This window comes from Harmonia axyridis, chromosome 1 (genome assembly GCF_914767665.1).
Source record: "Harmonia axyridis chromosome 1, icHarAxyr1.1, whole genome shotgun sequence".
In the NCBI taxonomy this organism is placed as follows: Eukaryota; Metazoa; Arthropoda; class Insecta; order Coleoptera; family Coccinellidae; genus Harmonia; species Harmonia axyridis.
Window position 1 is genome coordinate 47,871,565 of NC_059501.1, and position 24,646 is coordinate 47,896,210.

Sequence of the window (24,646 nt, forward strand, 5' to 3'; positions counted from 1 at the left end):
AACTAACTCACCCACATGATAATATCCAGCAGATTTGTATCCAAGTCCTCGTCTACGGACATCTACAAATGAAAGCGTATGTGAAAGTATCGCCTATTTCTATTTATTTTTCTGATTTCACATTGAAAGTCTCTACTTTATTGAAAATTAATATTTATTGCTGCAAAATTTCATAATTTTTCATTGTTTTCTCATCCATGGCAATGAATTGATAGGATATATTTTTGAGGGCTCTGTTCAGAATGAAGAACAATATAATTCAGCTTTAGTCACCTAAATTATACAATTCTGATATAAAAACGTTTCTTAAATCAGAAGGTTTTACCTTCTTATGAGAATGTCTTCATCAAAATATTCAATGAACGAACAATACTCATGTCCATCATCAACAAAATTTAAAAAAATTCTATGTGTTATGTATTGGAATTTTTTTCCATTGAATCATGAAATTTATGATCATTTTAAAACGTTTCTTCTCTCTTTAAGCTTTATCACGTACAGAAAGAAATTAACATTGTACAGGGTGGGCAAAAAAGGCGAGGTGAGCGGCTATATCTCAGGATCCATTCATCTTAGGGACTTGCGGTAAAAAATTTTACCACTAAAGTGATAAAAAGAACACACTGAAAATTGCTTTGAATTTCATACCTCTACCGCTAGGGGGCGTAATAGCTACCGTCGAGTAGAAAAATGAATTTTACTCGAAAATGTTTCATATGAAGTTGTAGAAAAAATATCATCACTGTAATCCTTGGAAAATTCTCTATCTTTTTGAATAGTCACTTTCGATTTTACGACATCAAATGAGGGTAGGTGAAAGGGAGAAATCTGACTGATTGAAATGCCTGTAACTTCAGTTTTGCTCAATATTTCTGAGCAAATTAGATCTCGTCTGAAAGATAATATCTTGTTGATTGAGGACAAAATATAGCCATGATGAATTTGTTTTTGCTGCTTTCGGTAGGGGGCGCTAAGTCAGAAGTTCATTGTTTTGTTCGTTTTACTCCGAAATTTCGAATGTAATGATAGGATTTCCTTAACAGAAACAGAAATTTCATCAAATTTGCATGAAAAAACCTGAAGGTCGCAAAGCGATAATTTCAGGCGTTCTGAAGTTATGGCTGACAAAAGATATTCTTCAACTGATGCACTGCGAAAAACTGAATTGTGTCTTTAAGTTCTAAGAGAAACAGAAATCCCATCAAATTTGTATGAAAAAACCAAAAGGCCGCAAAGCGATAGCTTCAGGTGTTCTGGAGTTATATATATATATATATATATATATATATATATATATATATATTTTTTTTTTTTTTTTTTTGTTTAACACCAATAAGGGATATCTGACATTAACTGGATAATTCATCAAAGTTAACACCATGCTCAGAAACCTTGCAGAAACTTCCTAACAATTCGGGTTGTACTTAAGATGACCTGCTTCTGGGAGGTAGAGGCAACATCAGGTTGCAGACACAATAGTTTTGTGTTCTCAGGTAAGTGCGCTTCCACCATTCCATTAGTTGATATTATTAATGGAAGAATACTAATTTTTTTCAGGTCATACATCTCCTTTAGCTGAAATGCCAGATATTTAATTTCAGTGTATGCTCTTGTAATGTTGTCATCTGCCGGGATTGTGAACTCCAACAACATACACGTTTTTCTTTGATTGTCGAAAAGTGTCGAAAAGTGTCGAAAAGTGTCGAAAAGTATATATATATATATATATATATATATATATATATATATATATATATATATATATATATATATATATATATATATATATATATATATATATATATATATATATATATATATATATATATATATATATATATATATATATATATATATATATATATATTTGGCGAGTCTGTCTCGAGCCAATATTTAGGTGCGCCCTCTCCCGGGGGTATTGTGTTTCGTCCCGAGATCGCTGGTGGACTCATCGGTTAGGCTATCCAGCGATCTCTGCCTAAGACACACCTTCCCACACCATTGGGTGAGAAGTGAATCGGTTGCTCCGCGTCGACCCCTTTAAATACGCCGGGGCCGATGTTTTGTGGCGCATTACCACCATGGCGCCATCTCTGAGCAAACCGAGTCACTACACACCCCCTCACCAGTAACGAAGACCCTCCTGAGGAGGAGGTACGCAGGTGGTCCCAGGGGGGAGAGAGCGCTTGCGTGCTGTGATGACGAAAAACACGAGGCTCGGCGTGCCATCGGCTCTAGTGTCCGATGGACACCCCGGTAGCCGTAACGTTGAGCGGGGCAGCGAGTCGCCTCTGCGCTCCAACGCCGCAGCTTTCCGTCATCACGTCGGGGTCACCAGTTTTGGGACAGGGTGACGACTTGGTCGATGCTGGGGTTTCATCAGGCCTCAATCTGATTAACCTCGGGACAACTAGAACAGGACATGCGCTAACTAGGCCTCTATCTGCCTACTCCTAGTTAGCAGGAAAAAAAAATAAAACAGTAAAATAAAATATACAAATAGATATATTATAATACACAAAGTGCTACAGAAGGTAGGTAGGTGTTTATTTGACTGGAAATCTTCGGCTTGTATTCCGTTTAAGTTGTGTACTTCGAGGCTTAAATAGATTGTTGCGCCCTCTGTTGGGGGAAGCGTTAACCTGGTTGGCGGCGCCACCATGATGGTAACGCAGGAATCTGTAATCCCCACATATATATATATATATATTTTTTTAATTTCACACTTCCGTGGAGTTCCTTGAAGCGTCTCGGGCGTTAGCCAATTGTCTTCTATTGTCTTGGTGGCATATATATATATATATTTTTTTTTTTTTTTCTTTTTTTTTTTTTTTTCACCATTTATCGGGTTGGTACGTGAGACAACCGGGCTGATTCTTCAGCCAAGATTGTTCTCAGGAGCTGGTCAAGAACCTCCTGACTATCCGCGTAGTGCCCAAAATCACTTGCTTTTGGGCTTGACTAATCAAGTAAGTATCAAGTTGCAGCCTCTTTGTATTCTCCAGCATGTGGGCCTCCACCAAGCCGTTTACCGATATTATGAGTGGCACTATAGATGTCTTTCTGAGGCCATAGATCTCCTTCAGTTCAAAGGCCAGGTCGTGATACTTACTGACCTTCTCCGTATAGGCTTTGGTGATGTTGTCGTCAGCGGGAACCGATACGTCTATTATCTGTACAGACTTTTCGGTTTTATTGAACAACACAATGTCAGGGCGATTGTGTGCTATAGACCTATCTGTGACCATGGCAGTGTCCCAGTACAGCTTGAAGATGTCATTCTCCAGCACATCTCGTGGTTGGTAACTATAAAAACTGTCATTACTTTGCAGTAGACCTGTTTTCGTCGCGATTTCCCTGTGGTACACTCTGGCCATGGCGTTGTGGCGTTCCATATAATCTTTTGGGGCCAGTATAGGGCACGAGGATGTGATGTGCTGAATCGTTTCCAGGGCTCTGGAGCACCGTCTGCATAGGTCGGAGGGTATGTTGCGGCCAGTTATTCTCTTTATATAGGCTCTTGTTGGCTTGTTGGTATATATATATATATATATATATATATATGATACAGGGGGTGGAAAAATCTCTTTCAAAGTTAGGGATGACAAAATCGTGAAAAATCAATTTTTTCAAATTAGAACCCCATTTTTTTATGGCAGATATTGAATCTACGTTGAAAACTAATGTGAGTGTATGCATCACACCCTTGCCCTAAAGTGGATATTTTCTGAGTTATTCACAAAAAACTGTTTTTCGTCTTGAATTTTCAGCTATTTCTTTTCCCTTCACGCCAAAAAGATGAAATTTTCAGGAACTGTTACTTAAACCATGTTTTAGATTTTACTACCCTAATATGCAAGAGAAAAAAGTTACAGGTTGTTCCTAAATAGATGGCGAATTTTGATTCGAATTTGTATCGGAAACCTCTTTATTTCAACTAATCGGCCATCGGTTTTCTCTCCAGTGATAAATAAATAATTCCTTATGAACCATATGTAAAAGCTTACCATGTTTTACATTCTTTTTTTTTTATGATAGATATCATTAATTACATCTGCCATATTCCTCTTTAATCAGTAGCATTTTGTGTTTACTATTAATTTGGTGATAATTCGTATTAAGTTATAAAATCGATCACTATGCCTAATTTTACCAATGAAGATTATTTAAATCTCATTCTACTTCATGGAGAATGTAATAAAGTTGTAGATAGAACGATTCGACTGTTCATTGAGAGGTTTCCTGACCGACCCAGACCAACGAGAGATACCATTAACAGAACCATGACAAACTTGAGTAATGTCGGATCTTTCGTTAAGAAAACTATACACAGAGAAAAAAGTGTAGTAGAAGATGAGAACAACGAAATTACAGTTCTTGCATATTTTCGGGTGAATCCTCAAAATTCTCTCATTATTTATATAGTTTGATGAGCAATTTATATTCCATGTTATCATTATGAAAAGGAAATGAATAGCGATTTCATTTCTCATACAAATTTTTTCGATTAACATTCAGAAACCACGAGATTGTATCACATCTATAATAACTTACAGCAATAAAAAATGATTACACAAATAGATTCTACTGAAAAAAGCACCTGTAGAATGTTTTTGTTTCATTACTATAGTACCAATGATAAGAATGGTATGGGAACTTTTCTTTATACTCCGTTTTCAACTTTCTTTTTGTAGCTTGAAAACAGATATACAGAAGGGCAGACCAAGAAACAAATGAATGGACGGACATACAGACGTACGAAAAGATAATCAGACATACGGATGGAATGTCATACATACATACGGACAAACAGACATATGCACGCGTATGTTACACTGTTCTGATATATATATATATATATTATTCGCAAAGTTAAGTGTTGTTATTTTAGAATCTGGAAAAGTATATTCCTGCTGTAAGTACACTTCGTATAACATTTTTGAGATTGCACATTATTCCCAGAACGATTTTGTCCGCAATTCTTTGGGCGTGATTTCATTTGTTTATTTACCTTAGGGCTCCTTATCATTAAGTCGAACATCTGACTGATGTTGGGAATTCCCTTGATAAAGGAAACCACACACGCTCCTTCAAATATCCACTGATTGTCTTAGCTGTGTTTTTCACCTGTTCCATCCGTGGCCTTTTATCTGTGTGTCAAGTTTGAGCCTCCCTGACGGGCCACAGAGGAGTGAAGCGTGTGTCCTTGTTTTTTTCGTCCTTTTTTCCCTTCCTTTTTGCTGTGTTCCTGGATAACAGTTTTTTGCGATGACTGGCAAAGTGTGCTTCTGCTGCAAACAATCTTTCGCGGAACATTTGATTGTTACCTGCAATATTTGTCGCAACACTTTCGGTAATTCCTGTACCGGAATGAGTGCCTCTGAAGTTCGAGTTGTTAACTCGAAAAAAGCCATTTCATGGTCGTGTAAGAGCTGCGAGAGGATGGGAAATGATTTGAATTCATTGAAGGGAGTTATTGTGGCGCTTCAGCAGGAGGTTAAGGATCTCAAGATTGCATTGGAGAGTGTTCATTGTGATGCCAACACTATGTTGAGTGACGAAACTTTTGAGCAGATAATGTTAGAGTTCGATAATCGTCAACAACGTAAGAACAACATCGTTCTTTTCGGTCTGCAAGAGCAGCCATCTAATATTTCAGGGGAGGAATCTAGAGTTCAAGATAATCATAAGGTTACAGAGATCGTAACCTATTTATCGAAAGATGTCTCTAATGTAAGTAGCCTGAAAATAATGCGAATTGGTAAGCCTAATAGAACTACAAATAAGCCTAGACCTGTGAAAATAACTCTTTCAAATGCTGCTCATGTACGATCTGTTCTGAAAAATTCGAAGAATCTCAGAAAAAGTCCTCAATATTCACATCTCTCAATTTCATCAGATAAAACACCTCGACAGCAATTATTCTATCAAAAAGTCAAATCTGATTTGGAGAAACGTAGAGCTGACGGAGAGAGTATACAGTTGGAGTTCGTACATGGGGTTCCAACAATTGTACCTCAGGGAAACTGACCTCGCCCGATTGCAGTCAATTAGGGATCAACTGCTTTTACCAAAATGTGCGTGGGCTTAATACAAAGACAAATGACTTGTTGTGTTCGGTGTCGGCTAGTGATTTTGATGTGATTTGTTTCAGTGAAACGTGGTTAAACAGTGGGGTTTTCAACTCGGAGCTTTTTCCGAGTGATTACTCCGTCTACAGGTGTGATAGAGATCTTCATTCGACGGGGTGTACTACCGGAGGTGGAGTTCTCGTCGCTGTACATGGCAGGCACTCATCGGAGTGCATTGACTTATCTATGCTGCGTACTTTAGTTCCATCTATAGATTTAATTGGCTGTAAGATTAGATTTAGATCACTGACATTACTTATTATTGTTGTTTATATACCCCCTCAAGTTGATTTGGTAACATATGATTTATTTTTAAGCTGTCTTTCGACTATTCAAATAATTTTAGATAAGAAACTGTTAATTATTGGTGATTTCAATGCACCTCAGTTTGTGAACAACCCTCCTTCAGATGGGAAGTGTGTGGCCTTGGGAGTGATGGCGGAGATTCTCAACCTTGATCAATACAATAATTTGGTTAATAATAATGGAAGGCTGCTAGATCTGGTGTTTTCAAATGTTCCATGTCACGTCTCTCTGGACGCATTTTCTTTGGTAAATGTTGATCCACAACATCCTCCGATTCATTTCTGCGTGTCCTGTATGTCAGAACGTATTTCGTCCATGGAAGTGAACTCTGTGGATACCAGAGAGTTCAATTTTCGTAAGGCTAATTTTCCGCTCATGTACCAAATGATATTGGATACCACTTGGGATGATGTATTTGAGTCGACCCAGGATGTCAATGTGGCATGTTGTAGTTTTTATGCCATATTGAATAATATATTTTTGCAAACTGTGCCTTTTAAGATCAAAAGAAAAAGACGTTTTCCTTCTTACTTCAACTCGACTATTATTAACAACATCTTAAAGAAGGAAAAATCTCTAAGTAATTTCAGGAGGTATGGAGATGAGTTCTATCTGAGGAAATACAGAGAGTTGAGAAAGACCGTCAAACGTGACATTGGCTTGGCTTATAAGAACTTCATTCAAAGCTCTGAGAATAAGATTACACAGGATCCCTCCTCCTTCTGGTCTTTTATTAATGAGAATAAGGGTAACTCCAGAATTCCTGGTGAGATGAGACAGAGCGGAGAAATTTATAGTGGGCCCACGTCTATCGCTAATGTCTTTGCGGAATATTTTAGTTCGGTATATGATCCTGTTGTGGACCGTGATGAATTTGATATATACAATACTAGTAGTCAGGATGCGATTCGAATGAACTCAATAACACAAGACCAAATATTTGTCGCTGCCAAGAAACTCTCTAATAAACTTACATCTGGTTCTGATGGAATACCAAGTTTTATTGTAAAGGATTGTATTTGTGCGCTGTCGCATCCATTGGAACATATATTCAATCTCATCTTGAGCGAAGCCACCTTTCCTAAAACATGGAAGCTGGCCAAGATTGTACCAGTCTTGAAGAAAGGGGACCCTTCGGTTGTTTGTAACTACAGACCAATTTCTATTCTGTCCAACCTCTCCAAATTATTTGAAATTATTGTCTACAATAATATTTATCCAGCCATAAGGAGTCAAATTAAGATTGAGCAGCATGGGTTCATGGCGAGGAGATCTTGCGCAAGCAATTTGACGGTATTTTCCCAGTATATTTGCGAAGTGCTCGATTCCGGTGGACAGGTGGATACAGTATACACAGACTTTCAGAAGGCTTTTGACAAGGTTGCACATGATCATCTTATAACGAAATTATACAATAAGTTTAGCTTTTCCGAGAGCCTTGTCAAACTGTTTCGTTCGTACCTGGTTGATCGACGTCAGTTCGTCCAGCTGGAGGGTGTACGGTCATCTGAGTTTATACCCACTTCTGGTATACCTCAGGGCTCCAATCTTGGGCCCCTTCTATTCATTTTGTTTGTGAATGATCTGATGGATGATCTTGAATTGCCGCATCTGATGTTCGCGGACGATTTAAAATTATATTATAAAATTCAGTCACTGGAAGACTGTGTTCAACTTCAGCTCGAGCTGGATAGTGTTGCCAAGTGGTGTGGGGATAATCTTTTGAGTTTGAATGTTTCAAAGTGTAGTGTTGTTACCTACACAAGGAAAAAAGATATGCTGAGATATGAATATTTCGTCGGGGATCAAGTTCTGTCACGAGTTGATGGTGTGATGGACCTTGGTGTGGTTTTTGATCAGAAGTTTACTTTCATTCCACATATCTCCCAACTCATTTCATCTGCTTCGAGAACATATGGATTCATTGCTCGTAATGGAAAATATTTCAGCAATAATTCAACATTTTTGAGTCTCTTTCATTCACTCATCCGAAGCAAGTTGGAGTATGGCGGCATTATTTGGCATCCTGTTTATTTTTGCCATCAATACCACCTTGAGGCCGTTCAGAGAAGGTTTTTGAAATTCTTAGTTTGGAGGGAGGATAGGGTTTATCCACCAAGAGGATTCGACCATGATGCATTGTTACGTCGATTCAATGTGGTTTCGCTGCGGGATAGGAGAGGAATTTTGTGTCTCAGATTCCTATACAAACTACTGCACAACAGTATAGATTGCCCACCTCTTCTGGCTGCTTTGGGATTCCGCGTTCCAAGACCTGCGTCCCGTGCGGTGGAGTTATTTCACTTGGAGACACCCAGGACCAATTCTTTGATACAGTCCGCCATTTGGTTCATGGAGTCTACTTTCAACTCAGTTGCGAGAGAGTGTGACATTCACTTTGATTCGTTGGCGTGTACTGTCGCTAAATATGTAACGGGGTTAGATTGAATTTATATGATTGTATTTTTTTTATATTTTTGGTATACGGTTATCTTCTTGCTCTTGAGATATTATATTGGTTATCAGTGTTGATTGTTGATGTGTCATGTATTGAATCTAATTTAGATTATTGTGAATCGACATTTTCGGTTCATTTCTGTATTTTTTTTTGTTTTTTTTTCATCTCATTTTGCACTGTAGCTTGGTTTTTTTTTATCACTTGGTTAATTATTTTCTGTAATTGGGTGTTAACCTGTTGAGAAAAAAGATCTTATTATTATATTATTATTATGGACGGAAGGACAGACAATGAATTTGACCTATGATTTTTTATCAGGGATTTGCAACTCTATCGTTTGAGATAATTTTCGGCTTAACATTCGAAAACGAAAACTTTCCTCGAAAAACGAGCGCGCAAAAACTATTTTTCTCATCTTTAACATTCTGTGTGATTCGAATTAGGAATGCATGTATGAGGTTCTAAGAAAAAATTAAAATTTTCTTGGTTAGGAATAACTTTCGATATATTTACACAATCTTCCAGTCTATAATGATGCCCCATCGATGCACATTGCTTATTTAAATGAACCTCTCTTTCAACGTCGATACCTACAGAACAGATTATCAGTTGTTTCATAATTTGTATCACTAAAATTAGTGAGGCAATAATGAGTTATTGCTTCGAACAATATCATAATCTAAAGAAATTGTCTCATGGAGTAATCATAATCTATTCTATTTAAAAATATAATAATAATACCTGTCGCAATTTTTACTATGCAGTTGCTGCGCGTGGACATTGTTCCTTCACATCTAAACACAACTCATACCAATTAAACGATACCACAATAACACGAAAATTTCGAGCCCTTTTGTATATCGAATAAACAAGATCGGACCCAAATGCGAGAACGCCCCACTCTGTATATAATTGTTATGGTCAATCAACGTCTCCATTCCCTCAATGTATATAAACCTAAAACTAACACTTGGCTACTTATACAAACCCGGTAAAAACGGCCGTCGTCATGAGAAATGCTCATTTCGAATTGTCTGTACCCAGATCGAAAATGAAATATTTAAACTATTTGCATTATATGCAGGTGATGTATGTAAGGATGGAAAATGACTTCATGATTTGATTCTTGTATGAAAATTTGAAGGAGTAGTTCAATTATTTTTCGAAATCAGCCTCATTTCCAAGATACATTCCGTACAGCTCTAATAGTGTGTTGGCGAGTTTATGGTTATTGATATTTGTAACTGCTCTGAATAAACATCGAAAACAATTACTCTACATAATGTTCGAAATTATTTTTCTGAAAATGATATTTCAGACATGTAATCAGACTTTGGAAAAGAATATCGAAAGAGTAGAGTAGAGTAGATACTTTTTTTTGAAATGAATCGATACTTACGAGTATATCTGACCACTTTCAATACAGACACACGAAATCTTAGAATATTTCATTCTATGGTGCACTAACTCATCGATATGAAATGAAAACTGGTGAGATCTAGTGGCAATAGAAAAGTATTCTCAATAAAGACATTCTGCAAGAGATATTTTGCCATCAAATCTAATTGGAAAACCATAACAAAGTTGAATTCTTCAAATATATTGTTCAGGAAAACAATTATTGAAGAAAGAGGTTAGGATAGCATTTCCATTCTGTATAAACTGTATTTGCTGATAATCTATCTATTTCACAACAACGAAAAACATGTACGCTTTGTTCGAACAAAATCATAAGACAATGAAAAATTGTATCGTCAAAGAAGTCTTTCACGCAGGGGGCAACGGAGGTTAAACTGGTACTTCCAAATTTCTATTGTTATGTTAAAAAATGGAATGGAAGGTTTCCTTTTCCACGTCGAGTCAAAATACGACTAAAATTTTCAGCTGGATGTTTGCCGCTGATTCTGAATGCCCTAAACAATTGTTGTTGTTCAAGTGTTAAGACTGCAGTCTTAACGCTTGAAGGAGGTCTAACCTCCGATGCCGCCTGCGTGAAAGAATTTTTTCGAATGACCAACAATTTTTCATTCTCATACGATTTTGATGGAACAAAGCGTAGATGTTGTTTGTTGTTGTGAAATAGATAAATTAATCACTTTATTTCCATATACAGTTGATACTCCTTCTAATTTTCATATAAGAATCAAATCATGAAGTCATTTTTCTTCCTTACATACATCACCTTCATATAATGTAAATAGCTGAAATATATGATTTACGAGCTGCGTACAGAAAATTCCAAATGAGTATTTCTCATGACGACGCCCGTATTTACTGGGCTTGTATAAGTAGCCAAGTCTAACTTTCAGGTCCATATACAGAAAAGATTAAGATCTAATATAGAAATAGTTGCCTTTTACTTTCGGCCTACCACATTGAGGGACTGGAGACGTTGATTGACCATAACAATTATATACAGAGTGGGGCGTTCTCGCATGTCGAGTTCGATCTTGTTTATTCGATATAAAAAGGGCGCGAAATGTTCGTGTTATTGTAGCATCGTTTAATTGGTATAAGTTGTGTTGAAAAGTGAAGGAACAATGTCCGCGCGCAGCAACTGCATAGTAAAAATTGCGACAGGAATGGGTATTATTATTATTACATTTTTTTATAGAATAGATTCTGATTACTCCATGAGACAATTTCATTAGTTCATGATATTGTTTGAAGCAATAACTCATCATTTTCTCAATAATTTTAGTGATACAAATTATGAATCAACTGAAATCTATTCTGCAGGTATCGACATTGAAAGAGAGGTTCATTGAAATAAGCAATGTGCACCGATGAGCCATCATCACAGATTGGAAGATAGTGTTAATATATTTAAAGTTATTCCTAGTCAAGAATATTTTAATTTTTCCCTAGGACCCCATAAATGCATTTCTAATTCGAATTACACAGAATGTTAAAGATTAGAAAAATAGTTATTGCGCGCTCGTTTTTCGAGGAAAGTTTTCGTTTTCGAATAATAAGCCGAAAATTATCTGAAACAATAGAGTTTCGACTCCCGGATGAAAAATCATGGGTCAAATTCTTTGTCTGTCCTTCCGTCTGTATGTATGTCATTCCATCCGTATGTCTGTTAACATGATATATAAATTGCTCATCAAACTATATAAAAAGCCTCTCAATTTATTATTGCCGGGTATTTTCTTTTCAAAATTTTTCAACTGATGAATAGTGCTCTTCAAATTTGATCAAAGGGACAAATCTAACGATGTTAAATTCATAGATCTTGGTGCCCACCGACAATTCACATTATTTTGAAGTCCACAGATTTAAATATGATATTTGATAGGTGAAAGTAAAACTTTCGATGATTTTTGAAGTTTGATGAATAATTAATATTAAGTGTTTCATATGTTTCAGACAAAAAAAATCATTTAGCATAGAAATTTTTCAGATTTACATCTGAAAAAACACACGATTGTATTATGATTTCAAACTTAATTGCAACGAGAAATAAATGATGACTATTTTGAGCAGTTCAATGGTTAATTTATGTTTTATATCTGAGGCTAAATATGATTTGTAGAGAGTACAGAGTGGGCAAATTTCGATGTTTTAGCACTACAACTTTTAAACCTGAGGTGATAGACAAAATCTGATACCCTATACTCGGTCTTTTTTTCTGAGGAAATAGCAAGAGTTGTATTCATTTTTGGCCACCTGCTTTTATTTTCGAGTTATAAACGAAAATTGGAAAAATGGCGATATCGAAAAACTTTTATATTTCGGCTAATACTGATGCTAGAGCTCCGAAATTAAAACATTATACCGGCCTTTTTTAACGTAGAATCCAGTTATGTTTTTTCAAAGGGGGACACTAAATTTCTGTGTCATTTCTTGAAAGCTTAATTTTTCCTGATTTCAAAAATATATAACATTATATGGTTTGAATCAAAATAAATAACAGAAAATGATCAGAAATCTTTTTTTAACTAAGAGTCTCAATATTTAACTTCAATTTCGGGTCGTAGCTTTGCAATTAATGACCCTTTTGAAAAAACAAGACCGCTACTGGATTTTACGTGAAAAAGTGCTTCGATAATGTTTTAATTTCAGAGCTCTATCTTCATTATTTTCCCAATTTTCGCTTATAACTCGAAAACAAAAGAAGGTGGCTAAAAATGAATACTACTCTTGTTACTGTCTCAGAAAAAGAGACCGAGAGTCGGTATCAGATTTTGTCTATGTCCAATGGTTTAAAAGTTGTAGTGCTAAAACATCGAAATTTGCCACCCTGTACACCTCCTGAAGTAGGCAGGAATTTTAAATGTTTTATATAGGTTCTGTTTGAGATAATGGCAGTGAAAGCCCAGAATGTTTCAGAAAAAATCTAATATTTGATACTCATATTCCAAGGTTCTTCAACTGACGTGGTCACTTAAAGTGAAGAAGTAAAACAGAAACGCCATATATGGCCAGGAGAGGAGAAGAATTTATTACTTCAAACACTTTGAGAATCATGTAAGGAATGAGAAGCCTCCAGGAAAACATATGTATGGAATTCATTTCCACGCATTCACCAAGTTTCCAGAATGATGACTAAGTTAGAATTTAAATCCTAGTATATATAGAATTCCAGCAAAATAGATTGTTATCGAAAATATTTCATTGAGACTGAAAAGTATTAATTATATTTTCAATGAGTTTTTTAATCAAGTACCCGATCACAATATCTATTTCACTCACACATTCTAATTTTTCCAGATGATTTCAGTTCTGAGACAAATTCTAAGAATGTTTATCGTATTCAATTTAGTTGTAACTAAGAAGTATTAGTATTGAACGTATTATAAATTAACAAAATCATAATATCTATTTTGCCATCCTTGATGTTCTCTCGCTATAAATTCCACACCATTTGATTGTTCGTCCTGCTTTATATCTACTCAGTCAAAAAATGGTCGATCAAATACAACTCATCTCACGAAAGTTTCGCTGTGCTCTCATCAAACACAACAACTGATAACCAAAATTTCAGATAACTTATTTCATCAACTAACTCCAGATTCAGACATAATATATTCGTGATTGGCGAATATATTGTAAGATATCGATATTTTCTGAACTCAATTACAATCGTTTGAGATCATTTCTACTCGATATTCGAAAATTACGGAAATTCTAACAAATTTTCATTCATTCAAAGTAACAGTTGAGATTATTCAATAAACATATTTGATGAAATAGCTGAACCATGCGAAAAATGCAATATTATCTTCATTTGTTCAGTTCTCAACGCCACTTATACAATTATAATAATATGGTATATAAATAGACGCGATAAGACCCTGTGATCTGACAACACCGCTGGGATCGACAAGGTGGGCTGTACATGTCAGTCGAGTATATGTGGGAATGAAAAGTCGGCGGAACGTGACGGGTCTAAAAAACATAAATATGTTGGCCAAACTTCCCAATGGGTGAAAAACAGAATAAATCTACACAGATCAGACATTAGAAGCGGTAAGGATAGATGTGCATTGGCGACACATGCGCATAACCTAGACCATCAAATTGACTTTGAAAACGTAGAAATTTTAAAAACTGAAAACAATTATCATAAAAGACTTATCCACGAAATGATCCAAATAAATAAAAGAGAAAACTCTATAAATAAAAAATCTGATACTAAAAAATTAAGTAATATATACAGCTATCTGATAGAAAAAGAAACTGAATTCTATGACGGCCCACTCGATGAGTGATTAGACATAAGGACAGATGACATTCCGTCAAAAAAAATACGACCCAGTAAAAAAATATAAGTTGAGACAAGATTGCCATAGTACTTTTAAAGTTAAAATTAATTAGACATACTAAATTGTATTTTGAAATAAAAGGATTTTGCCATTTAATGATTGCACCAAATTCAATTGTTCATTGTATAACCTCAATTTCGGTAATTTACGAGATGATTTTAATTTACGTAAATGTATTAATGTTTTGTATCTGTTTATTTTAGACACCCTGAAGAAGCAATAAAGTATTGCGAAAGCTTGGTTTAGAAAAAAGAGTACCACTTTTTTTTTCCTATCACAATTGAGCCTCTATTCCCTGAAGCATAGTGTTTATATATATATATATATATATATATATATATATATATATATATATATATATATATATATATATATATATATAGGACTATACAGAACGTCACAATGCTATGGCAAGGGTATACCATAGAGAACTCGCAAAGAAGGCAGGCCTCATACAAGACCAGGGGAAACCACATACTTACCAACCACGTGATGTTCTGGAAAACGACGTAATCAAGCTCTATTGGGACACGGCCTTGGTAACGGATAGAGCAATTCCGCACAATCGACCTGACATTGTTCTGTTCAACAAAGCTGAGAGATATGTACAGATAATCGACGTAACGGTACCGGCCGATGAGAATCTAGCTCGAGCCTACACGGAGAAATTGACCAAGTACCATGATCTCGCATTCGAGCTCAAGGAGATCTATGGACTTGAGAGAACCTCTATATTGCCCCTCATTATTTCGGTGAATGGATTGGTTGAGTCCCACCTCGTTGAAAACACCACACGACTACAGCTAAACACAAGCTTGATCAGCCAAGCTCAGAAGGAGGTAATTTTGGCCACAACACATATAGTCAGGAAGTTCTTAACTAGCTCCTGAGACAACCTTGGCTTCGTCGGCCCGGTTGGCTCGGGCACCAACCCGTTAAACAGTGATTAAAAAAAAAAAAAAAATATATATATATATATATATATGTAAATATATCATATATATATATATATATATATATATATATATAAATATATATATATATATATATATATATATATATATATATATATATATATATATATATATATATATATATATATAGTTATAAGTATGATAAGGGGTGTGGGAAAATTGATAAGTGTTATAATGTCACTCTTCTTTATTTCATTTAGTCGACGTTTGGATCCCCATGGGGACCTTCTTCAGGACTCAACAATAGCAATAGAAAACAGTCAAAAACATGGCAATCACAAAACATGTTAAAATAGTACATACCGAAATACAGAGTTATAAAGATCTTATTTGAACACAAATCAATAGCTCTCAAAAAAGCAATGAACAAGAACATCAACAAATTTAGCGAAAAAAGATCTGATATTTCGTAAGCACAAGAGTAGAAATCAATTATCATATGTAAATAAGGTAAACAGAATAATCAACAAAATGAGAGGTTGTCAAAAATGTTGTCAACCAGACTTGCCACAGAATACACGCACATGACAAATCAAACATAGAATAGCATTAAATCACACTTGGTCGCAGTAATTCACTCTCACTGAACTCACAACAAATGCGATTATTGAAAGACTCCATGAACCGAATCCAATCCCCTCTCACATAAATAGTCCGGAACACAGAATTCATTATTACGTTATCCCGACTGTAGAACTTGTGGAAATATTCATTCCATTTGATCCATCCAATTCACTGCCACCAAACTGGTCGTAATGAATCAAATAAGTATAGATGGAGCTAATATTGTTTACATCCCTTCTGTAATTCATAAAACAAGTGTGGCGTTTAATATGGTACATCTCCAAGATACATCTTTTCTTTCCACTAACTGCACATTCAAGAATTTTGGTGGAATCATAATTCATTGGGTGATCTTTGTCCCGGGTATGGTCTGCTAGGGCACAAATCTTATTTGGATTCTTGATGTCGCTCTTGTGTTGAGCACTCCTTCTCTTCAAAAGCTGAGATGTCTGACCAATATACACCTCACTACATATTGAACATGGAATACAATATACCACACCACTCATATTATCAACAGTCATCCTATCTTTCACTCGACTGTATAGTCTGTCAATTTTAAAATAAGATTTCGGAATCAATTTAATTTGTGTGGTCTTTAGGAGGTTAATTAATGCATTAGTCATACCATTTATTAGGTGAATAGAAGAGTAAAGAATTCTATCTACGTTCTCAGTGTCCACAGTGGTGGATGCGCCCCTCTCTCCATTTGTTGGCTGTCTCGAAGGAGTGGTATTGTATATTAATCTGGACAACAACCTCTTTGGGTATCCATTCTCTAGCATCAATTGTAACAATAACCTTAGATTCTGCTGCCTTAGACTCGGATGGGCAACTTTTTCGATGCGATTCTTCAATCCTAAAATCATGTTTACCTTTTGTCCATGTGGATGATTGGAAAAATAGTGTAAGTATCTCCCTGAACTTGTTGGCTTTCGGTTCCAATCCAGAATCAGCCTATTTTCCGGTGTTCGAATCACCCTTGTATCCAGGAATGAGACACCACTCGCTGTTTCTTCCTCCAACGTAAACTGTATACTTTCATGTTCACTGTTGAACCTGTTTAGAACGAAAGCAACCTGGTCTTTAGGTACAGCACATATTAGATCATCAACATATTTCTTGATGAAAGGAATGTGAAAAAGAATGCTAACAAGAATGCAGTCCAGAAGGAAATCCATTACTACTTCAGCAATGGACGGACTGAAGTTGGAACCCATAGGGGAACCGAGCACCTGTTTGAAGAACCTACCATTAAAAAGAAAATAGTTAGAAGAAAACAGGAACTTAATGGCATGGATGAATTCTTCTTTTGGTAGACTAGTGTGGTTTTTTATAGTATCCCACTTGTTCTCAACAGCTGAGACTGCCAACTCTACAGGAATGTTGGTGAAAAGAAATACAACGTCCAGGCTGATCAGGACATAATCAACAGGTAACTGGAAACCATTCACACATTGGGCAAAAGCAAAGGAATCTTCAATAAAATATCTACTTCTGCTGGAAGAAAGATTTTTAGACAGGATGTCTGAAACAAAAACTGACAGTTTGGAAGTGGGGGTGTTGACAGATGATGTTATTGGTCTCAAGGCAAGAATGGGTTTGTGGATTTTTGGTAAACCGTAGAATCTAGCGGGAACTGAATTATTGACGCCCCACGTTGGGCGCCAATTTTATGTATCGTAGTTTCCTACTTTTATTACATAATTGCACTTGGCAGCTTTTCGCCAGAGAGCATTTGGGTCGTAGGTTATATAATTCACAGAATTCTCGTTACCACTATAACAATTACTAAAATGAATTGGGCGCCACTTGATTTAATTTAATTAATATAAAATTATATGAATCCACTGATTGAAAATCAAGAAACAAACAGTGTTACTTTCAGGTGACAGTGAATAAAGAAATATGATTACCTAATGACAATTTAATATATGCAGGTGAAATGCAATTATAATATTCAGAAAAATAAGGGGTTAGTAATCCTACTTATAACACTTTTCTAATGATGATGGAAAGAAAGTCTTTGTTTCAAAAGATAGTACGATATTGAAGTTATTACACCAAACTCTTCTTTGATAATCGTAATATGAATATTAATACAGTGTAGATTGATACTGGCCTTGATGTTAGAAGGTCCTTACAGAACAACTGTACTTTAAAACAAAATGGCTTCAGCTTGCAGTGATGATGATGATTGACGTAACTCAGGTAAGTATACTCGAAAATACTATTTTCAGAACGGTAACCAAATTCCAGTTGATAAGGTTGAATCTCTGGCAGTAACAGCAATAATTTCCTTCTAGGTGTCCGAAGAAAGACAATTATGTACAAAGCCTCCGGTAGAAACCCTAAAATTTCGTTTTCACGAATGAAACAATTGAAATTAAATCTCGACAACACTCACCTTTTGATAAAAAGGGTTTTTCAGATTCAATAGAATTTTGGTAGGTATTTCGATACGAAATATTCTCTATATTCAAAAGTTTAGGTTTATTAATTTCTAATCCCTTTTCAGGTCGACAACCAGATCGATAATGAAAAATCTGTAATGATTCTTATCTACTACGCCGATACAATATAAGAATAAGGAGACATACGGACAACGATCGCCACCTGTGTTCTGTTCGAATTGTTATTAACTTGTGTTTTTAAATAAAACTGTCTGATTTCAAATTGATTTTAATTGATGCCGTTAGATAGACATGATGTGAAAAGAGGAAAACTGTTTGCTCAATAGAAAAATATCGGATGTTTGAAGGGCTTTCATAATACAAAAACGTTTTTTACGTATGATATTCAGCATACCTCCACGTTCGTCCTTTAGACCCATATTTGTAGAAAACAATATTATGACCTTATCGTCAATTTTCATTTTTAAATGTCTACTGTATGTGAAGGAAAATGAGGAAAAATTAATACAGTTGTCTAGTTTTCATAACTATAGAACCAGAAGTGAGAGGACATTGTATGTTTCCAAACACAGAACAACAAAGTTAGAAATGTCTCCTATGTATCAATGTGTTAAACTGTATAACCATTTGCCTCCCAATATTAGATCTCTTGTTTTTAGTAAGTTCAAGAAAATTGTTAAAAAGATATTATTGAATAGATGTTATTATACAGTGCATGATTACCTCAATGATGTTATAGTGATTAGTTGATTAATTTTTTTTTATCTGATTGTTCTTTTATATGACTTATCCTATACATTCATTTGTCTCAGAGGATTAATAAATTATTATTATCCGACTTTTGCCTATACGCGTAGGATTTCTCCTCGCCGTCGGCTTCTCACTCCTCGCTAAGAGGAACATTCACTCAATCCCAGATATTTAAAATATCAGAAGGGTAGAGCTCGGTCGTGTCCGGTCCTTGTGGTCCCCCTGGTTCTCGTCCAACTTTTGGTCCTCTTACACGTGATCCTTGGACTTGTCCTTCGCTTCCTAGGAATTTTCTCACCGTCCTTGCAGTACCTAAAAGAACAGCTTTTTGCATTATATTACATATATACTCACTCAGTCCCAGTTGCTTGATATTCCTCTTGAGATTTTTGAGCACTACTCCAGTTGTTGAGATGATAATTGGAATAGTTTTCGTTGATATCATTCCCCACTGGCGCTCTATCTGAAATTCGAGGTCCCTATATTTTGAAATTTTATCGACCTCCTTTTGACGCAGGTTGTTATTATCAACGTCAATGAGTAATGCTGTCTTTTGATGTTTATCGACTAGTAATATATCTGGTCTATTGTGAGGGACTGTTTTATCAGTCAAAACTGTACGATCCCAGTACAGCTTATAGCGTTCGTTTTCCAGAATGGTCTCCGGTCGGTACTTGTAATATGGCATTTTTTCAGAATGAAATAGTTTTAATATGGTTGCCAATTCTTGGTGTAGTATCTTTCCTACTGCATCGTGTCTCTTTTTATATTCATTTCCTGCAAACATTTGACATCCTTCCGTGATATGTTCTATTGTCTGATTTGTTGGACACCCATATCGGCATCGATCGTCAGTAATAGTTCGATCCTTTATGCCTGCAGTAATTTCTAGTTGAGATCACTTGATCTTGGATGGCTAAAAGAAAACCTTCCGTTTCTGGGTACATTGCACCTGATGTGAGCCAATAGTTCGACGCTTCAATGTCGACATGATCCTGGTTCACCTCGTTGAAATGTCTTCCATGCAGGGGCTTCTCCCTCCATTTTTCCAGTTTTTCTTGGTTTGTCTGGTGGTTGAATGAAAATTGCTCCTTGTGAAGTTGTAAAGGTGTTGATTCGTCTGCTTCACACAGTATTTTGTAGAACTCTGATGTATTCCCGTAGGCTTTCTATCTGCCCACTAGCAAGTTCCATGATGTCCGTAAGACCTCTGCCTCCTTTATAACTCGGCAGTGTAGTCCTCTCAATGCTGCTTTTCGGATGGTGCTTGTTTGCTTTTGTCATCAACGTTCTCATTTCACGTTGCAAGTATTCGATGTCTGTTTTGCTCCATGGAACTATACCGAATGAGTACGTTAGAATTGAACATGCATATGTGTTGATGGCTCTCGTCATGTTCCTACTGTTAAGGTTTGTTTTTGAGATTTTTTTGATTCTCCTAATGAAATCAGTCGTTAAGTCTTGCTTCATTCTTTGGTGGTCGATTCGTCGGTTCTGTTTCATTCCAAGATATTTATAAAGATCATCCGACTTCATTGCTTCCATTTGCTGTCCATTTGCGGGAGTGATCGGTTCATCTTGTATTCTTCTTCTCACTTCGCTGAGAGTACGACATTTGTCCAATCCGAATTCCATACCTACATCTTTCCAAAAATGTTCCACTAGTTTGACCATAATTTCTAGGTGGTTCTTATTGCCTGTTATCATATCATTATATGTTTCATATCATCCATGTACAGCAAATGATTGAGGGTGGTAGTATTATTATTTCCTTTAATGTTGAAACCCTTTTCAGTAGCGTTTAGCTGTTTAGAGAGTGGGTTCAGCGCCAAGCACAACCATAAAGGGCTCAAGGAGTTTCTTTGGAAAATTCCCTTCGTAATTGGAATCAGTTAGGTTTTTATGTTTGCCGTGGAAAGCTCGATGTTCGCATTCCAATTGTCCATTGCAAGCTTCAGAAAATTGGTTATAATTGGATCGATCTTGTATATCTCCAAAATTTTCTTCAGACAGCCTTGTGGAAGTGAGTCGAGAGCCTTCTTATAACCAAAATAACTCATGAAAAGATTTCTACTTTTCTTGAAGGCTTGAATGCATATGATGGAATTTACCAGCTGTTCCTTTGATCCTTGTGCATTCTTGGAACATCCTTTCTGCTGTGTTGTAATTATTTTATTTTTCTTGCAATGTTTGTTGTTTCGAGATGCCAAACATGATGTGATGATTTTGTATATTGTTGGTAGGCATGTTATAGGTCAGTATTTTGATGGATCCGTAGTGTTTTAAAAATCCTTCAGTATTAGGTAAGTGAAACCTGTTGTTAAAAATGTTGGCATTTCTGTTGGATTATGTATTATGTTATTTATGTATTCGACTAGCTTGCCGTGCAGACACCAAAACTTCTTCAACCAGAAGTTGTGAATTCCATCTGGGCCTAGAGATTTCCAATTGTGAGTGTTTTTCAGTATTTCCTGTAGTGCTTCAGACGTTATTACACCATGTGGCATACTTTCTATGGTCTCACATAATTTCCCTTTTCTTTTTATCCAACGCGCTTTGAAGTTAAAAGGAGTTGGTGTTGACAGTTGATCGGTCCAAAAACTCTCCATATCTTCGGCGCTTGGAGGACTTCCTAATTTTGTTGACGTTTGTTTATTAAGCATTCTATAAAATTTCTTTTCGGAGTTTTCAAAAATCATATTGTCATGTTTTCGTTTATAGCTCTCATTGCATCTTCTCAGTTGTTCAGAGTATACACTTAATTCTTGTTTTAGTGTATCTAGAGTTTCTTGAGCACTTTCATTGTTGGAGTCGTAGTTGCATCCAATATTTTTTGTAGTTTTCTCGACGGAGAACCTTTTTCAAATTGTGTTAACCTTCTTATATCTTGTCGGAGGCTATGTACTTTTGCTTCTAGCCTATTTTTCCACAGTGGTTTGTTATGCTGTTTTTTCTGTGCTGGTTGCTCACTTCTAGGTATTGGCTTCACGCCGAGCACTGCTGATATTGTCGAGGCTGCACAGTAGGTAATGAGATGCAATGACTCTAGGTTTTGGTCATTCGAAAAAAACGGTGAAATTATCTCTTTGTTCATTATGTGCAGAATATGTGAGAGATTTTTCGATGTCTATAGTCTAGGAAGAATTGGTCGTTTAAGAGGATCAGTACCCTCGAATTCTATAAAATATCTATTCATTGTACCAGATAATTGCTCTTATAGATTTCTTCGACTTTCTTCTCGCTTTTCCAACGTTGCAGTTTGTATATTCCGCCATTGCTCATCTCTTACTAGTGCCAAATCTCCGCTGTTTTGTTCCTCAGTATTAATTTGTGCATTGGTGTTGTGTTGGTTTTCAGCACAATCGTAGTTTTCTTCAATTGTCACTTCGTTGTTAGTGAGGTTTCTGTTCTGTAGCCTCAGTTGGACTTCATTTTTTATGGTGTTAAGTCTCTCATCGGGTACAAGTTTATTTTTCAATATGACCCGTTATTGGTCGGCTACTCTTTGTTCAGAAACTTGAAGTTCGGGATAGTTTCTGTGGAATTCTGCAAACAGCTTTTGCCGGTAGCCTATTTTATCCTCTTCCATGTTAGTTACTTCATAGTTTATGCGCATGATCGTTTCATTTATCGAACTTGTCCATTTCATGCGCCTTCTTGGTAGACCTGCTTGGGTGAGTGCTGGTTGGGGATCCTGCACAGCACCTTCAGAAGTCGAAGAAACACGTGTTATTCTTCTCCTAGAATGTTGAGATTGTGGAGACGTAGCATTTTGTTCGACAGACGCCCGTCTCCTTAGCACTTTGTCACCGACGTCCCGCATACAGTCATGTCCAGCGCCGGCTCCAGACACGCCCTGACGAACCTCAGGCAGCGGCTCTATATTTCCATTCCTTGAATTCACCATCATTCATGGGTTCCTCCGTGTCGTGGGTGAGACGGCCTCTGATCGCTTTTTACGATCCGCAGAGCTACGGTGGGAGAATTCTTGAGCTGCTTTCCACACGGCTTCGTCCGTTACCCTGGACAGGGACCCTTCGACAGGTTTCAGCTTCCCGGGTCAGGGAGCTCCTGAAATCTGCGGTGGGCAGGAGTCGATTCAACTCTCCTGATAGGTGAATCGCTAGGAATTCACCTACCGCTACCCATCTTTTGCCTATACACGTAGAATTTTTCCTCGCCGTCGGCTTCTCACTCCTCGCTAAGAGGAACATTCACTCAATCCCAGATATTTAAAATATCAGAAGGGTAGAGCTCGGTCGTGTCCGGTCCTTGTGGTCCCCCTGGTTCTCGTCGAACTTCTGGTCCTCTTACACGTGATCCTTGGACCTGTCCTTCGCTTCCTAGAAATTTTCTCACCATTCTTGCAGTACCTAAAAGAACAGCTTTTTGCATTATATTACATATATACTCACTAAGTCCCAGTTGCTTGATATTCCTCTTGAGATTTTTGGGCACTATTCCAGTTGTTGAGATGATAATTGGAATAGTTTTCGTTGATATCATTCCCCACTGGCGCTTTATCTGAAATTCGAGGTCCCTATATTTTGAGATTTTTTCGACCTCCTTTTGACGCAGGTTGTTGTTATTTGGTATTGCTACGTCAACGAGTGAAGCTGTCTTTTGATGTTAATCGACTAGTAATATATCTGGTCTATTGTGAGGGACTGTTTTATCAGTCAAAACTGTACGATCCCAGTACAGCTTATAGCGTTCGTTTTCCAGGATGGTCTCCGGTCGGTACTTGAAGTATGGCATTTTTTCAGAATGACTTAGTTTCAATATGGCTGCCAATTCTTGGTGTAGTATCTTTTCTACTGCATCGTGTCTCTCTTTATATTCATTTCCTGCAAACATTTGACATCCTTCCGTGATATGTTGTATTGTCTCATTTGTTGGACACCCATATCGGCATCGATCGTCAGTAATAATTCGATCCTTGATGATATGCCTGCAGTAGTTTCTAGTTGAGATCACTTGATCTTGAATGGCTAAAAGTAAACCTTCCGTTTCTGGGTACATTGCACCTGATGTGAGCCAATAGTTCGACGCTTCAATGTCGACATGATCCTGTTTCACCTCGTTGAAATGTCTTCCATGCGGGTCTTCTCTCTCCATCTTTCCAGTTTTTCTTCGTTTTTCTGGTGGTTGAATGAAAATTGCTCCTTGTGAAGTTGTAAAGGTGTTGATTCGAGATCTGCTTGATCTCTGAAGTATTCCCGTAGGCTTTCTATCTGCCCATTAGCAAGTTCCATGATGTCTAGCAGACCTCTGCCTC

The 24,646-nt window shown here is 36.6% G+C and overlaps 1 protein-coding gene across 3 annotated transcripts in view; it reads right to left on the minus strand.

The window, feature by feature from the left end:
- LOC123673051 overlaps positions 1–24,646 on the minus strand; it is a 928,323-nt gene that overhangs the window by 473,851 nt on the left and 429,826 nt on the right. For 2 of the 3 annotated variants that reach the window (XM_045607480.1, XM_045607464.1), the window contains one exon: positions 12–62. The exons of the other annotated variant lie outside the window; for it this stretch is intronic. In XM_045607480.1, the coding sequence (XP_045463436.1) occupies positions 12–62 (51 nt within the window). The remainder of the gene's footprint in view (positions 1–11; positions 63–24,646) is intronic. 3 annotated transcript variants of the gene reach the window in all.